Genomic DNA, 18,778 nt, shown 5'->3' with positions numbered 1-18,778 from the left:
TTTCTGTGGGGAAAGTTGAAGGATATTTGCTATTGTCATCCACCGACAACGCCTGACAACATGCGTCAGCGCATTGTCAATGCATGTGCGAATGTTGCGGAAGACGAACTACTTGCTGTTGAGAGGAATGTCGTTACATGTATTGCCAAATGCATTGAGGTTGACGGACATCATTTTGAGCATTTATTGCATTAATGTGGTATTTACAGGTAATCACGCTGTAACAGCATGCGTTCTCAGAAATGATAAGTTCACAAAGGTACATTTATCACATTGGAAAAACCAAAATAAAATGTTCAAACGTACCTACATTCTGTATTTTAATTTAAAAAACCTACATGTTACCAACTGTTTGTATAAAATTGTGAGCCATATGTTTGTGACTATTACAGAACCATCTATTACAATGCAAAAAAAAATGCTCCAACTAAAACATTCATATTTCTTCATGTACTACACGAATATGTAATAAAAAATGGGGGTTCCTATTTAAAAAAACGAAGTTGATATCCGTTTGACCTATGGCAGCCAGCAGACCAACCATAGCCGCCATCTGGTTTCCTCCTTCAAGCTAGCCAAGTTTCATTCTTTTTAGTTTTTTCATTTGACACTTATTTCGGGCGGATATGCTGTAGTTTATCGAGAGGTTGTAACAATGGAAAATTGTACTGAAATGCAGGAGGGTTTGCAACGAATTGACACGTGGTGCAGGGAATGGCAATTGAATCTCAATGTAGACAAGTGTAATGTGCTGCAAATACATAGAAAGAAAGATCTGTTATCATTTAGCTACAATATAGCAGGTCAGCAACTGGAAGCAGTTAATTCCATAAATTATCTGGGAGTAGGCATTAGGAGTGATTTAAAATGGAATGACCATATAAAATTAATCGTCAGTAAAGCAGATGCCAGACTGAGATTCATTGGAAGAATCCTAAGGAAATGCAGTCCTAAAACAAAGGAAGTAGGTTACAGTACATTTGTTCGCCCACTGCTTGACTACTGCTCACTGGTGTGGGATCTGTACCAGGTAGAGTTGATACAAGAGATAGAGAAGATCCAATGGAGAGCAGCACCCTTCATTACAGGATCATTTAGTAATTGTGAAAGCATTACGGAGATGATAGATAAACTCCAGTGGAAGACTCTGCAAGAGAGATGCTCAGTAGCTTGGTACGGGCTTTTGTTGAAGTTTCGAGAATATACCTTCACCGAGGAGTCAAGCAGTATATTGCTCCCTCCTAAAATCAGAGAGATTGGAGCCCACACAGAGGCATACCGACAATCTTTCTTTCCACAAACAATAAGAGACTGGAATAGAAAGGAGAACCGATAGAAGTACTGAAGGTACCCTCCGCCACACACCATCAGAGGGCTTGCGGAGTATGGATGTAGATGTAGATTCCGAGATGAGATGCCAGAGTTGGCGGTCGTGTGCTCGTGAGAGGTCTCTCTCTCTCTCTCTCTCTCTCTCTCTGATGAAGGCTGTGGCTGAAAGCTATCTGCATATGTCTTTTAATTGTACCTGTCTGCAACTTGACATGTCTTCTTTACCGTAAGTCTTTTCCTACATTGTAGAACATAAATTAATGTAATTAAAGCAGCAAGAAACATTAAACCAGGAACACACAGAAATATGTGCTAAATTATCTTTTCTATCTCTGCTAAGGAATTCATCTAGAGAATAAAAACTTTTTTTCAAGCAGAGTTGCTTTGGCTTACTTTTAAATAGTATGTTATTACATTGTAGATGTGTAATATTACTTGAAAGTGCATTGAAGAGTTTTTTACTTGTGTATTTTACATCTTTTTGCACCAGTCACGGATTTCTCAGGTCACATTGTATGCCACATTTCTTTCTTGTGTTATGATGATGGTGTGGTTCATTAATTTCATATTGAGAAGGATTGTGAAGCATGACTGAGAAAGAGACATTGGATTCCTTTTTTTTAATACCCTCTGTATCTGTTGGCTCTCCTGTGCAATGTTTATCTCCCGTGGGCTTTTGTGATCAGAATTAGAAATGAATATAATTTGTGTTGCTGAGGTTTATTGATAGAGAATTTGTAGTGAACGAGTTCAGAAACATCTACAAGTAGTTGATTGGCATTTAACTCTAGGTCAGCGATGGGTACTTTCAGATATCAGTGCCACTTAATTACTGAAAATTTACTTGGAATTGACATTATCTAAAATATGCACAGATCTCCAGTCTGTGATTTAAAAGTTCAGATAGTCTCATAATTAATTATCCTAGCTATTTTCCAGTGGAAGGCCCGTCTCATTCTTATAGCTACTTGCACTGTTAATAATGAGTTCTGTGATAAGCTAGGCTGCGACTTCCTGAACTTGTGTCATAGGGCTCAGAACTGTAGGGTGCCTCTAAATGGGTCAGGTGTGCACTACACATCAGAGGCTGCTACCCAGGTAGCTGAACGTGTGTGAAGAACACAAAAGGTAGCTTAGGCAACTCTTCATCCAATCCAGATAATGTTAGCAGTAGGAAACCCAGAAGTATGATGTAAGATGAAAAGAGGTGTCTTTCACAGGAGAGATTATTAAAATGCTAGTGGTTAACTACTGAAGCATTCACAGCAAAGTGCCAGAGTTTGAAGTGGTCCTGGAAAAGCAGTGAAGGTCACATAATACTGGGTACTGAATGTTGGTTGAAACTGGAAACGGAAGCCGAGGTTTTTTGGGGAAATTTGAAAGGATAGGGAGATGGGAAGTGGAGGTGGTATATTTGTTGCAGAAGACAAGAAACTCAAATCTACTGAGATAGAAATTGTAGTTGCATGCGAGATTGCTTGGAAAAGACTCAGCAGATGATTGGATCCTTCTATCGCACCAGATTCATCTCCTGATGTAACCGAAAACTTTAAAGAAAACCTCAGTGTGCTTGTACGTAAGTTCTCCAATCATATTGTAATCATCGGTGGAGACTTTAATCATCCAACAGTTAATTGGGACAATTACAGTTTTGTTGCTGGTGGGCATGATAAAAAAATCCTGTAAAACATTACTAAATGCTTTCTCTGAAAACGTCCTAGAACAGATACTTAGGAATCCCATTCATGATAGAAATATGTTGGATCTAATGGCAACAAATAGACCTGACCTCTTTGAGGATGTCCAGATTGAAACTGGTATCAGTGACCTTGATGCAGTTGTGGCAACAATGATTACCAAAGTGCAAAAGACAATTAAAACAAGCACAAAATACATATGTGCAGGAAACAACATAATAAAAACCAGTAATGTCATATCTCAGTGAGGAACTTGAAACTTTCAGGAAAGGGCAGGAGCATGTAGAGGAGCTATGGCTCAATTTTAAAAGAAAAGTTGGCCATGTGCGGGATAGACATGTACCCAGTAGAATAATTCACAATGGTGTACAGTTACTGTAAAGAAACAGAGATTAATGCATAATATATGTAAACCAAAGTGTAGGGCTATAGATAGAGAGATTCTGAAGGAAATGCATTTGGCAAAGAGAGCAGTGCGTGAAGCCTTCAGTGACTGCCATAGCAGAATATTGTCAAATGATCTTTCACAAAAGCTAAAGAAATTCTGGTCATATTTAAAGGCTGTTAGTGGCACCAAAGTTAATGTACAGTCCCCAGCGAATGAGATGGGTTCTGAAATTGAGGATAGCAAAGCAAAAACTGAAATGTTTAACTCTGTTTTCAAATGTTCCTTCACAGAGGAAACCCAGAAGAATTACCCCAATTTAACCCTTGTACCACTGAAAAGATGAATGAAATAGATATTAGTGTCAGTGGTGTTGAGAAACAGCTGAAATCGTTAAAATTGCACGAAGCTCCTGGACCCAGTGAAATCCCTAATCTGTCGTAGATCCCTTGAACAAAAAACAGTGCCTGGTTCTTGGAAAAAGGCTCAGGTCACACCCATCCACAAGAAGGGTAGTAGAAGTAATCCACAAAACTACCCATCCAATATCCTTGACATTAATTTGTTTTAGAATCTTAGAACATATTCTGAGCTAAAACGTATCACCTTGAACAGAATGACCTCCTCAGTGCCAACCAGCATGGATTTCAAAAACATCTATCATGTGAAACCCAACTCACACATATCGTACTCAAAGCTTTGGATCAAGGCAGTCAGGTAGATACAGTATTTCTTGATTTCTGAAAAGCATTTGGGTCAGTACCACACTTATACTCATCGCCCAATGTCCGATCATATGGGGTATCAAGTGAAATTCGTGATTGGATTGAGGATCTTTTGGTAGGGAGGACACAGCATGTTGTCTTAAATGGAGAGTCATTGTCTGATGTAGAAGTAACTTTGGGTGTGGCCCTGGAAAGTGTGTTGGGAATGTTGATTATTAATCACCTTGCAGACAGTATTAATAGTAAACTCAGGCTTTTTCCAGACAATGCAATTATCTTTAATGAAGTACTGTCTGAAAGAAGCTGCATAAATATCCAGTCAGATCTTGATAAGATTTCAAACTGGTGCAAAGATTGGCAACTTGCTTTAAATTTTCCAAAATGTAAAATTGTGCACTTCACAATGAGTCACAGTTGTAATAGGTCAACTCATACAAATACCTAGGTGTAACAATATGTTGGGATATGAAATGAAGTGATAGCATAGGCTCAGCTGTGGGTGAAGCAGATGGTAGACTTTGGTTTATTGGTAGGACACTGGGGAAGTGTAATCAGTCTACGAAGGAGATTGCTTACAAATCATTAGTGTGACTGGTTCTAGAATATTGCTCAAGTATGTGGGATCTGTACCGAGTAGGACTAACAGTGGTATTGAATCTATACAGGGAAGGGCAGCACGAATGGCCACTGGTTTGTTTGACCCATGGGAGAGTGTTACAGTAATGCTGAAGGAACTGAACTGCCAGACTAGATAGCTATCCCAAGAAAGAGTACTAACGAAGTTTCAAGAACTGGCTTTAAATGATTACTCTAGGAACATACTACAACCCCCTACATATCGCTCACATAGGGATTGTGAGGACAAGATTAGAATATTTACAGCACACACAGAGCATTCAAACTATCATTCTTTCTGCATTCCATATGTGAATGAAATGGGAAGAAACCCTGATAACTGGTGCAGTGGAACACTCCCTCCACAGTGTGCTTTATGATGGTTTGCGAAATGTGGATGTAGGTAGGCCATTTAGGACTGGTAGTTGTATTAACTGTTTTAGTCTGGTCTGTATATTATCATCTAGCATGTTTGTACATGAAGTTATTCTACCATGGAAACTAACTACAGAAGCAAGATTATATGTGGACCTCAAATTTTCTGAGTCTGATCTGTCTCTGGAATTTGTTAGAAAGTTTACCTTGAAATCCCCAAGCACTATCACATTTCTTCCGTCTTTGAATATATGTATATTAGGAGAGCATCTGACTGCTTCAAAAAGAGACTTAAGTTTCCTAAGCTGCTCCATACACTATTACTACTGATATATGAGAATTATTTACAGACATTTCGCATGGCACACACATCTAAATGATGTTTTAAACAATAATTCTTCACATCAGTTGCTCTACATGTGACATTGTATTTAACATAGGTGGCAACACCATATTTTGCTTTATATTTTCTGTAGAATGATGTTGCTAATAATAATTACTTATCACAAGTTTTTCTATACCAAAATTAATATGGTGCTCACTGAAGGACAGAACATGAGCATAGTCTCTTCCTCGTGGCTCTTGGACATTGATTATAAGTTCATTGATCTTACTGCAGAAGCCTCTACTGTTTTGTTTGTAAATTACTAGTTTCATTTTGCAGAAGCAGTTACAAAGTTTTCCCTAAAAAAGAAGTTTCAATGAAGGTCTGGGCAAGGTATTTTTCACTACACGTTTTTCCAAGCTGGTCTGTTTCTACACACACTTAAAGATAGGGAAGAAACGGTTTTATCTTGTTTTTTCACCAGCAAGTTGTCCAGTGTAATCTGTCTACGCCCATTCCTACAATTTTGTTGTGTTTTGGTGCAGTCTTTGTTCAAATCTGATTGTCCTAAGTTCACATTGTTCCCTGCATGTGCAGTGCTGTCATATATTACAATCGCTAGATGATTTTTCCCATGCCAGTTGAGATGAAGGCCATGAGTTGTGTAAAGTTCTCTATCAAACTTGTGTACTTCGGTCCTATCAATATTTTCAGAGTTGTTGCAGATTTCTGCATAATGTCTGTCTGTAGCTATTACTGTCCTGTTTACTCATGAGGATTGTATAAAATCATGCCTGTGTGGAATATCAAGTACAGTTATGTTAGAAAGTCTCAGGTCATATAGCACTGTTATTAAGACATTAGCAGCACACAAACTTTTGTTGTATGCAATGCCATTTGAACCACCACACATCACAATTTAGTCTTCCTTCATTATCTTTTGAGAAATATCAGTTACTGTACTTGGTCAATGTGAACATGTGGTCTGATATAACCTAAGACAGCTACCTTGTTATTAGCATTTATTATTACATGGGCAACAACTCTAAGGTGACTATCACCCAGTAAAAATACATTGTTTCTTTCTGCGGCATTTGTTTTGTTTGTTACATTTTCTGTCTTTTTCAGCATTGGAATCATATTGATTTTATTTTTGAGTGAAGAATCCAGCTGACATGGGCACACAGTTTTTGTAATTTTTGCATCCTTTTCCTCCTGGCTTATAATTTGATAATTTGCTGATGCAGCACACGAGAATTTTTTACTGTAGCCAACACAGTATACGTGCTATGATTTGTGTAGGGCCGAAGCTGCAGGAGTTGAGGGTCATGTGATGTGCATGAGGTGTGCTTGCTTGTGTGTGTGTGTGTGTGTGTGTGTGTGTGTGTGTGTGTGTGTGTGTATGTGTGTGGTGTGTGTTTCTATTTTCCTGATGAAGGCTGTGGCCGAAAGCTCTGTGTAAATGTCTTTTTGTTGTGCCTGTCTACAGCTTAACATGTCTTCTTTACAGTAAGTAGCACTCTATCTTTTTCTACATTGATCACATAAATTACTTCGCTTGCTGAGACATTTGAGCAGCCGTGCTCCATACAAAAATAGAAGTGGAAGAAATCTCGCCCTCTGCCTCCTACACTTCAGCAGTTTGCAGAGTACAGATGTAATGTAGATGTAGATGGTGCTTTCTTTTTATGAGCTTAGCTTGATCTTAAGAATATCCAGGATGGTCAGAAACAGTCTGAAAAGCTTGTAAAGGGGTACTGCAGGGTAGGTTGTGCTGAGAAGTAATTGTTAAGGAAAAATTCAGTATGTTGCATCGTTTCAGAGTTAATTAGCATTGAAGTTAGCTAATCAGGCTGTTGAGCGCATAGATTCAAGTGGCCCGTCAAATACAATTAGTGCCGGTTCTTTTTCATAGCATAAGTGATAGCACAAGAGACTGTTCAGGCTTTGGCCAGGGTTTGATCCTTCCTACCATCTCACATCCAGTTTGTGTATCACTCCCTTGCTTGGTTTTATTAAACCAAACAAAGAACTTTTTTGGTGACACCGTCTCTGGTAGACCTTCAAAATTTTTGCAGACAATGACCTAGTTGGCTAATTTCAGTGCTAATTAACTCTGAAATGGCATAACATATCAAACCTTTTTCTTGACAGTTATTTCTCAGCACAACCAATCTTGTAACACCCTTACAAGCTTTTCAGACTGTTTCTGAACACCCTGTATATCACACTCTGATTCCATGGGGTGAGTTCAATATTGTGTTTGTTTCTAAAATTTTATAATGACAGTGGAAAGCGTACAGCAGTGAGAAGAAGAGACTATAGATTATGACTATAGATGAACATATACTGTCACAGAGGAAGGGGATAGGGCAAAGAAAGTAATAAATAAACAGTATCATGCTTAATGGAAGTCTGGAATGAAACTGCCAGAATTTCTTCCCTACCTTAAATAGATGAAAGTATGGAATATGAGTAGAAGAAATATAAGGTATGATTTTACATTTTCTTAACTATTTGTTACATAAGCAGAATGCAGTGACTCCAGTTATATGGACAGTGGGTCACTGAGATGACTAAAGTGAGCAAAAGTGCATTGTACCACAGCTTTTGTAGTCATTATGCCAAATTGTTAATTTTCCAAAGCTACTTTCTTGGAGGTGTGGGGGCTAATCTACGTATATCCTTCTGCCAGCTTCTTCTTTTTTCTATGATCTTGTTTTATACCACCTGTGTCTTTCTGATCTTACAGTTTTAGTTGCTTCAATATTGCTTCCCCTTTTACTTGTCTGGACTTACCCTCCTCCAGACTAGAGAGCTGCTGTTTATTACATCATTGTTTCACCTCTGTATCAAGTCAGCTGGGAGTCAACTGTAGGGGCTGCCTCTTATCACAGATGAGCTTGTCTGCATGTTGATATATAAGCTGACCAAGCCTTACATTCACTTTATATCTCGTGCAACTACTCTAACCCCAAGTGCTGTTATTGTCTCAAATATATAAATTTTTTACCAATAGTACACACCATGGGAATTCTAATAGATGATCTTCACCACCAGGTGGCGACACTATCCTTTTAGGCTTGTTTTGTGGACATATTGTAGCTTGCTGCCAACCTGAAAGGGGGGGCAGTCTCATCTCTTGAATTCTGGGGAAAACTTCTTGGCTGTGTATCCTGCCCCCTTTCATTTTATTTGTCATAATTAAGTTTCCCTTTCCAGTTTGTTTTCATCCCCATCCCTCCCTTCAAAATAATTCTCAACATACCTCTTTCTACTCCTCGATTAGACAGCCTCAATTTGATGATAATTTCTGTATATTTCATTGCCATAAGTAAAAACTGGTAATATACAGTGATTATAAAACTTTCTTTTGAAACCCATTGGAAACTTAGTTTTGTGAAACTTTATTTCAAAATATCTTCTCTGTTTATTATTTTACTGCCCAACAGGCCATTATTTTTGACCACCTTAAAAAGAATAACTCAGGTCATTCTATAAATTCATTGTCAAGGGCTAGTATAGTGGCCGGCATGAAAGTAGAGTCCTCAAGGTCATGGCCACTGCCTGCCAGCAGGGGCTGCGTGTGGGCTGTGATTCGCCCGCCTCTCGGCTTTGTTGCCATGTAGGTACTGATAGCAGTGCGGTGGGTCAGAGCAGCTGAAAGCTCAGTGTTACCGTGCTATATCAAGTGTTTACGTCTGATCTCAGCATCTTATTGTCTTTAGAAAGGTGCTTTGATGTGTGTTTGGTGGTGAACAACAATGCAGGAGCAACGGCCTACTTGTAGTACTCCTCCAGTTGGTGTGCTTAAAGGGCGGAGAGTCATTCATAAACAACTGAAAATTATCATATCAAATGTACTCAAGTTTTTTACTGATCTGACTGTCAATGAAGAAGCGAGGAATAACTTATGTTTCAATTCTCCAAGAAAGGGATATGAATGTGAATGGAAATCAACAGACTTTGACGATTTTAACAAAGAGCTCATGTGTAAAACTGTACTTGGATATTACAACACAGGAGAGTATCCAAAGGCTAAAAAATACAGGCTGACCTCCACGAAAATATTAATTACTCGGGCTCAGAGACCTCGGTTCTTCATCTTCTCCACTCCCATGGTTTCCGATTCAAGAAGTGTAATGACAGACAGAAATTCTTAATGGAATGCAGAGACATTGCAACAGCAAGAGCGAAGTTTTTGCATACAATGCACTTCTTTCTTGCTGAAGACAACAGGTCTGTAGTGTACTTGGATGAAACTTGGGTTTCACAGAACCACAGCAATAAGTATATATGGCACGACTCCAAAGGAAACAGCAGTTTGAAAGTGCCTACTGGTAGAGGTGACAGATTAATCATCGCAGACGCTGGTTCATTAACCACCGGTTTCATACCAGATCGAGCGAGGTGGCGCAGTGGTTAGCACACTGGACTCGCATTCGGAAGGACGAAGGTTCAAACCCGTGTCCGGCCATCCTGATTTAGGTTTTCCATGATTTCCCTAAATCGCTCCAGGCAAATGCTGGGATGGTTCCTTTGAAAGAGCACAGCCGACTTCCTTCCCTAATCCGATGAGACCGATGACCTCACTGTTGGTCTCTTCCTCCAAACAACCCAGCCCAACCCAAACCTTCATACCAGAGGCCAAACTTGTTTTTCGTGGTGGGAAAAGTTCTTGCCAATCTGATTACTATTCAGAAATGAATGGAGAAGTTTTTAAGATTTGGCTTATTCGACTGTTGTCTGCGCTGGAAGGAGGTCAATTATGGTGATGGATAATGTCAGCTACCACTCCATTCAGGTAGAAAAGCTGCCACGTTCAAATTGTTGCATGGCAGATATTATGGAGTGGTTAAAGAGAAAGAATGTTTCATTTTCAGTCGATGAAACGAAGGCTGAACTCCCGTCTAAGGAATAAATCGTAGGTGTCAAAAAGACTTGCAAATTAGATCAACTTCAAACGAAATGGGACACCAAGCGGTACGTCTACCACCATATCACTGCCAGTATAATCCCATTGAATTGATATGGGCCCAAGTAAAACGAGAAGTAGCAAAAAGAAATACTACTTTCAAACTTGCTGATGTCGAGTAGCTAACACACGAAGCTCCTGACAATGTTACTCAGCAGGACTGGGAGAGGTGCATAAAACACGCAGTAGCATTGCAAGAAACTGATTTCTTGAACCAGGGTTTAAGAGAGACCATAGTGGATTCTGTGATGATACACCTGGCTGAAACAAGCGACAGTGAATCTGAAGACACTGAGCCAGAAGATCCTTCAGTTTAGGTAAGTGCCGTCTATGTAAAAAGCTGACTTGATTTAAATGTTTGTCTATTCATTTCAGTTATAGAGGACATACTGCGAATGTTTTTCCCTTACAGTAGACGTATGATAAATTTATCACAAGTGGTGGCGATTAGTTTACTTGACAGTAACTATCAATTAAAATAAGATTGTCAATTCTGCATTAGTTAACAAAGGTTTTTCCTAAAAACCTGTATCGAGTGTCTTTACATTCGGATATAATCTTACTGCATTCGGTTTACTTGTACATTCGAAATTTAACTCCTTTGTTTCATAGAAGGATTTACTGGCTGTTTTGTAGTAAGGGTAACGCTGTTCATAAAACTACAAAACGTTGTGGTGCTTCTGTATCAACTGTGTGTATAAACAGTGCAGTAACATCAGAACAGTCCCAGCAACTATTCTGATTCTCCAAGAAGAGCATAGAAATCTATGATATTTGATGACTTTTACAAAAGGTCAACTATTCTGATTCTCCAAGAAGAGCATAGAAATCTATGATATTTGATGACTTTTACAAATGGAAGAACGTAGAATTGTATTACTTTAGTATGACAGAGGATAGTATCCGATGGATAGAGAAATACAGGGTAATGTCCGTGATAAGATTGATTGATCTGGCCAGTCACTTCAATGCATTGTCTTCTCCACCCACTTGGTTTTTAATTCAGAAACTGTAATGGTGGACGAAATTTGTAACACAAGACAGGAACATTGCAGTAGTAAGAACGAGGTTTTTGTGTACCAAGCACATACTGCATGCTGAGAATAATGGACTTACAGCAAATTTAGATAAATCTTGGGTTTCACAAAACCTTTCTAACAAATATTTTGCTCAACTTCAGTGAAAATATTGGCTTCAAAATAGCTACAATTACTTCCTTCAAAATAGCTACAATTACCGCGTAGCGTATATTGGTGATTTGAGTGATGGATGCAATGACGAAGGATATGTATTAGCACCCAGTAAAATATTTTTGGGAAGTAGGGAATATTTTTGGTCATATGAAAGCGAGCCATCCGGAAAACACACACACACACACACACAAATTTCAGCTTTCGTAACCCAAGGTTGCTTCATCTGGAAAGAGGGAAGGATGTGGGTTTTAAGGAAGAGGGTAAGGAGTCATTCCAATCCTGGGAGCGGAAAGACTTACCTTAGGGGGGGGGAAAAGGAAAGGTATACATTCGCGCGCGCGCTCACACACAAACACACACACACACACAAACACACACACACACACACACACATCCGTACATATACAGCCACAGGCAGACATATGAACTTAGAACTTATGAGCTGGTTCTGATACAAAAGGAACACTTCTCCTTTGCTAGATACATGATTGCTCGCAAATAATTACTCTATAAAAGATTATGGTCTTTCATATCAAAATAATATTTCATAACATGGTATGCTATTGGTAACATGTTAGAGAGATACTGTGTATCATTAGCTGATCAGGAAAGTAATGTGGAATGAGTTAGTGATTATACATCTGTTTCATATCTATCTGTAATGACCTCACCGTTCGAGGTTTGCAGTGGTTCGCATACTGTACTCGCATTTGGGAGGATGACAGTTCAAACCTGTGTTCAGCCATCCTGATTTAGGTTTTCCATGATTTCCCTAAATCCCTTCAGGCAAATGCCGGTATGGTTCCTTTGAAAGGGCATGGACGATTTCCTTCCCTAATCTGAGCTTGTGCTCGGTCTCTGGTGACCTCATTGTCGATGGGATGTTAACACTTATCTCCACCCTCCCTGCAATGACCTCAACTTTATCTTCTTTCCTCCTATTCTAAGGTTGAAGTTTCCACGTACCGTGAAAGTCAGTTACTCAATCTGTGAATAAAAATCATATTTCAACTTAAATACAAATAAGTTTTTTGTGATCACACCAGATGGGTGCAGTGGTATTATGCTTCTCATTCTCTTTTCTTTGCAGAATTCTTGAATGCAGGATTTCACTGGCGTTTTATTCTGAAGAACCACAACAAATAGAGGCTCTTGAACTGTTAGAAGTTCTTTTGAAGGAGAAGTTGAGTGAACTCAGAACTGAACTTCAGAAACTACAGTCAACAACAACCCAATACAATATGCTAAAGGGTACAGAATATGATGCCATTCTTCATCAGTATATTGATGTGTTGAGAAAGCTGAAAGAACAGGCATGGACACTGAATCAAATGTCAAACAGTTAAGAGAGAGTGTGTTTGTGTTTGTGTGTGTGTGTGTGTGTGTGTGTGTGAGAGAGAGAGAGAGAGAGAGAGAGAGAGAGAGAGAGAGAGAGATACCATGTTTACAATACTTGAAATAAATTAAAAGGTACATTTATTAATTATTAGTTACCAACAATTGAATCTTTTCAATTAATTCAGCGTGATTTATGGAAAAAAATCCTGAAGAATTCATCTGTATTGTAGCTGTATTGCAATGTATATGTCTTGTAAACATTTAGAAAAGTTCTGTGGTTTCAGAGTATGTCTTTGTTTAAAGGAAACAAGGAAAGACTAGCCAGAGTAAAAACCTACACTAACGCAACATGAATATTTGTATAGGATGGGCTAGTTAAACATATATGTTAAAAGACTCTGTTATTTATTTTATTTATTTAGCGTATGGCTATACATGCAACATTAATACATCAAGTGTTAGACACTAAAATCTTATAACAATCATAAATATAATTTATGTTTATATTGGTCAGTTAAAAGGTTATATCGAGGTTTGAGATCCATTCTAGCGCCGATGGGGATGCCTCCAGGAAGTCGGACCAGTTCCCTGCATATGCTCGCAAGGAGCATTCACCATGGATGTGTTGTATCGTCTGTCTAGGGGCACCGCAGTCGCATTCTGGTGACATCGCTCTTCCCCATTTGTGTAGTGAATCCGCACACCTGCCATGTCCAGTACGTATTCGATTTAATGCGGACCATGTTTTCCGTGTTAGTTCCATTCCAGAGATGTTGCAGTTATAGCTCTCAAACCAGGTCTGTAGTTGGTCATGTGTCTTTTGGTTCCAATCTAGTCTCCATTGTTTCATGTGGTCATAGTTATTATTTTGAAGCTGCTCAGCTGTGCGTATGGGTGGCTTTCTTGATTTCAATCGAGTGTGTCGCAGTTGTGAGAATTCTTCTTTAATTGGTAGTTCTGGCTTTGTCTCAATCTTTCTGAATTCGTGCTGTAGGGCCGCTTTTCTACGCAGGTCCGGGGGCAGGATATTACATAGCACTGGTAACCAGTACGTGGGCGTTGATTTAACAATTCCAGAAATCAACCTCATTGTGTTATTTAATTGCCTGTCAATAAGTTTGGTGTGACAGCTATTAATCCAGACTGGAGCGCAGTACTCAGCCACAGAGAACACTAAGGCGATAGATGAGGTGCGTAATGTTTTTGCGTTAGCTCCCCAAGTAGTACCGCAAAGTTTTTGGATGATGTTACTCCGTGTTGCAATTTTTGCAGTGGTGTTCTCCAGATGTTTTCGGTAAGAAAGAGTGCGATCCAATGTTATACCTAAGTATTTTGGAAACTTATTATGTTTGAGGTTGGTGTTTCCGAGTTTTATGTTAATAATTTCATTTGCCATTTTATTATTAAGATGGAATGTAGATACTTCAGTTTTGTTAGGGTTTGGCTTGAGTCTCCATTTCTTGAAATAATTGTATAGTATTTCAATGTCATTATTAAGGACTTCCTCTGTATTGGAGAGATACTTGTCTCTGGTAGCCAGTGCTATGTCATCCGCATAGCAAAATTTTCTTGACTTTGTGTTTGGGAGATCTGCTATATAGAGGTTAAACAGAAGAGGGGCCAATACGGAGCCTTGCGGAAGCCCGTTGTTAATAAGTTTTGTTTTGCTTGTCTTTCCGTTTAGGGTGACCTGGAAGGTTCTGTTACTCAGCATATTATGTATTAAGGATGTTAGAATCTGGCAAGGAATCACTCTTAAGAGTTTGTAAATTATTCCATCCCTCCAAACAGTATCATATGCAGATGTTAAGTCTAGAAATACAGCACTTGTTTTCAATTTCTGTTGAAAGCCAGCCTCTATGTAGGATGTTAATGCCAGAACTTGGTCACAGCAACTACGGCCAGGTCTGAAGCCTGCCTGTTCTATAGGTAAGTTCTCCATAATAATGCCGCTAATTCGATTGTGGACAAGTCGTTCGAGAAGTTTGTATGTACAGCTAAGAAGTGCTATTGGTCTGTAGCTTAGCGGTTGGTCTGCTGGTTTCCCTGGTTTCAGCAAAGCTATTATTCTTGCCTTTTTGAATTCTCTAGGGTGATGGTTTGTAGTCAAAATGTTCGAAAAGAAATTTGCCAGCCATTTGACTACGTTCTTTTCAGCGTAGGTTAGAAATTCTGGATGTATGTTGTCAAAACCTGTGGCTTTGCCCGGTTTCATATCCTTGAGGGCAGTAATGACATCATCCTCAGTGAATGGTCTGGAAAGCTCTGATATATTTGGAGTATTCTTTTTTAGTGTTCTGAGTTCGCGCTTAATCATCCTGGTATGTGGTTTGTCTCTCGGAGCTCTTGACATTTCGACAATGTTATTTGCAATTTTCTCTGGTGTTATGGTTGGATTTTTCTGGGCTGGTCTTGTCGTACCTCCGAGTTTACGTAACAAACTCCATGCCTTCCTACTTGATTGAGTGAAATTCATTCTTTCAGTTGCTTCAGTCCATCGTTGTCTTCTTGCGGAATCTAGATTGTGGAGGAGGTCATCAGCTATTTCTTGGTCACCACTACTAGTAAAATCCTCATATAGCTGATGGCATTTTGCATCCCATCATGGGATGCATTCTTTTCGAAACCCCCTAGGGATGTGTTTTTTAGCTGTGGTAATTATAGCTTTCCTGAAACGATCGTAGCATTTAGGTAGTGACAGTATAAACCGGATGCATTTATCAAGGTCCGCTGAATACTTCTCCCAGTCAGCTTTTTGGAAATTCCATCTAGGTCGAGGGAAGGACCGTATCAGGGGTATAGTGACACCGATGTCTAAAATAACAGGCCTATGCTGGCTGTGTGGGAAATCTGTGGCAACCCTTCTATGTATAGGCACTGGTTTTCCCTCGTTATCGGTAGTTACAAAGCAAAGGTCCGGATTGTAGTCCCTGCGCCAGGCGGCCGAGTGGAATGTGCCCCTCTCCTTGGCATCGAATATAAGATGTAGATCGTTCTCGTCGGCCCATTCCACCAGCGCTTCTCCATATTCATTCGCTTCTCCATGTTCATTATTTTGGGTGTATCGCCACATTTCATGATGGCTATTAAAATCACCGGCATATATCGTTGGGTGTTAATGTACGGGTAGTACAGTACTTCGCCAGATTTGGTTTGGTGGTTTGTAGACATTTATAAGTCTTATGTTGTCTACTTTTATATCAACAACATGGTTGTTGTTTTCTGTGCTTGTGGACAGCAGGTGTGCATGTTCAATATTGGATCGGGCATATGTGGCGGTGCCATAGGCGTGATGATATGTTGCACCTATTTGTTGGAAGCCTTGAATACGTCCTCTTCTTTGTAAGTCTTCCTGCGAGTCGGTATGTGTTTCCTGAAGGAGTACCACATCGATGCTATTGTCCAATAGAAACTTTGAAAGATATTCAGATTTGGATCGACTAATTCCCTCAATATTTAGCTGGCAGATCCGGACTGATGGTCCCAATCTTCTAGTCGGATAGTTCCCAAAGGAATCGTTCGTTTGGTCACTTCGTTGCATGTTTGAATTACCAGGAGATCCCAAAGGATAGTCTGGTAGACTCTGTTTAACTTAGGTAAAAGCAATCTGAAATGGATTGACTGCTACTCACCATATGAAGGAGGCACTGAGTGGCTGACAGGCACATTTAAAATACTGCCACATAATTTCAGCTATTGGACAAAATTCTTTGTCAGATGTCAGCCTCTTGACTGTAACCTACCCTACTGTGTAAAAGACACTAATCATGTCCTCTACTGACTTTCCTTACCTTCTGTTCCTTTACCTATCGGTGCCCTGCTCATCATTGTTGATGCTGCAGGCATCTGCATGACACCATTTTATTCATGGTACATCTAGAGTAATCCATACTAGCTATCCAGAATCCCCTTTCCCCTCACCTGGTTTGGATTCATTGATGAAATCACCATGGGTGAGGACCCCCTATCCACATTCTTCTATATCTCAACATGTTCTCCCCCATTCGCTTCACTTGGTCCCTCCTCAGCCCATTACCTCACCTACACTCCATGCTGACTTCCATTTGATGGACGGCTACATCAGTGCCTCTGTGCACATCAGACCTCCTAACCACCAACAATAATGCCACTTTGACAGCTGCCACCCATTCCCACAACAAGAAGTCCCTTCCATACAGCCTAACCACCTGTGGTCGTTGCATCTGCAGTGACTAGCAGTCCCTCTCCAAATATGCCAAGGCTCTCACTAAGGGCCTTACAGATGGAAAAAGTCCTACCCTGCCTAGAAACAGATCTCCCATTCCCTGTCTCCCCAGTCACTTACTATCCCCCACATAACCACTGTGTGGCCACAAAGAGCACCGATCTCGTGACTCGGTACAACCCAGGAATGGAGCCACTGAATCACATTCTCCATCCAGGTTTTGACTACCTTTCATCATAATGAAATGGGAAATATCCTTCCCATTGCTTCTGCAGTGGTATTCTGCTGCTCATCCATGCACAGTATCCTTGTCTATCCCAAGCTCATACCCCTGCAATAAACCTAGATTCAAGATCTGTCACACACATCCTCCCACTACCGCACCACCATCTACTCCAGTCATGTCATAGGGGCCTCCTACCCCACTAAAGTCAGGGCCATGTGATCCACCAACTTAGCTGCAACCAGTGTGCAGCACTCTACGCTGGCATGACCTCTAGCAAACTGTGGCCAAGAGACAGCTGGATCATCTAGTTGCTGGGCATGCTTGACTTCAATGACTGATTCACAGCTTGTGCCATCTGGATTCTTTTCTTCACCACCAGCTTATCTGAATTGTGATTGAGGGAATTCTCCCTGTGACATATCTATTGTTACTGTAACCACCAGCCCTCAACCTCTGCCAATCCCTGTGTGCGATCTGCTTTTGTCTCCTTCCCTGCTCACACCAGCACACTACATAATAAGTTCTTCTTCTCTCCTGCCCCCTTTGCCTTTTGATATTTTACCCACCACCACACTGTTGTGTCCCTGCCACAGCCTGACATACTCCCACAGGCAGCACTAGCATCTTCCTCCACTTCTATCTTGCTATCCCTCCCTGGTCTGCACCTCTTCTGTGGCCTCACTACTCACCCCAGCTGAGATCATTACTCAGGACATACACAGTCGTAGTCATTGTCAAGCCTTAGTGCCAGGAGATGACAGAGTCTCTCTCTCTCTCTCTCTCTCTCTCTCTCTCTCTCTCCCCCCCCCTCCCTCCCTCCCTCCCTCTGTGTGTGTGTGTGTGTGTGTGTGTGTGTGTGTGTGTGTGTGTTTAGCAGTCTTTGCAATGAACTTGTCTGCCACTCGCCACCACTTCTATTATGAGTAGCAGCTATCCAGTTCGTACCATTGTTTCATTTAACTGACGATGTAAGTGTTCTAATCAAAATTGTTTTTTGAAATATAAGTTCTCAGTAGATTATTCAATTCTCTTACCCTATTTTGCCAACTTACAGATGACACCATAACTCCTGACAAAGGGTGAATAAGAATAGCTGAAGCACATTAATTTGTATTGAAATAAGAAAGCAACAGACATTATTGCATGAAAGTGAAAACAGAAGTATAGTTTTGAGGAATGATCTAATGCGAGAGATGGCCATTAAAAGATAAAAAAAACAAAAATGCCTGAAAAACAAATTATGCATAGCCTCTTGCGGTTTTCGAAATATGTACTGTGATTTGTCAGTCATTGTGACCATTTGTAATGAATGATTAGTATAATGGCAGATAGTGTTCCTGTGTCCGTGCTAATGTCTATAGCCTGGACAAGTGGTGAGTTGAGGTACACTA

At 40.1% G+C, this 18,778-nt stretch overlaps 1 protein-coding gene across 1 annotated transcript in view; it reads left to right on the top strand.

Moving 5' to 3' along the window:
• Positions 1–13,354, top strand: part of LOC124622301 — a 119,107-nt gene extending 105,753 nt beyond the window's left edge. Inside the window, exon 4 of the mRNA XM_047147972.1 lies at positions 12,710–13,354. Within this exon, the coding sequence (XP_047003928.1) occupies positions 12,710–12,965 (256 nt within the window). The 3' untranslated portion in view covers positions 12,966–13,354. The remainder of the gene's footprint in view (positions 1–12,709) is intronic.
• Positions 13,355–18,778: the final 5,424 nt, after the last annotated feature.

The sequence above is a fragment of the Schistocerca americana genome, chromosome 7, assembly GCF_021461395.2.
Source record: "Schistocerca americana isolate TAMUIC-IGC-003095 chromosome 7, iqSchAmer2.1, whole genome shotgun sequence".
Lineage (NCBI taxonomy): Eukaryota > Metazoa > Arthropoda > Insecta > Orthoptera > Acrididae > Schistocerca > Schistocerca americana.
Note: the sequence above shows the minus strand (reverse complement) of the source record. Positions and strands in the feature narration are given on the sequence as shown.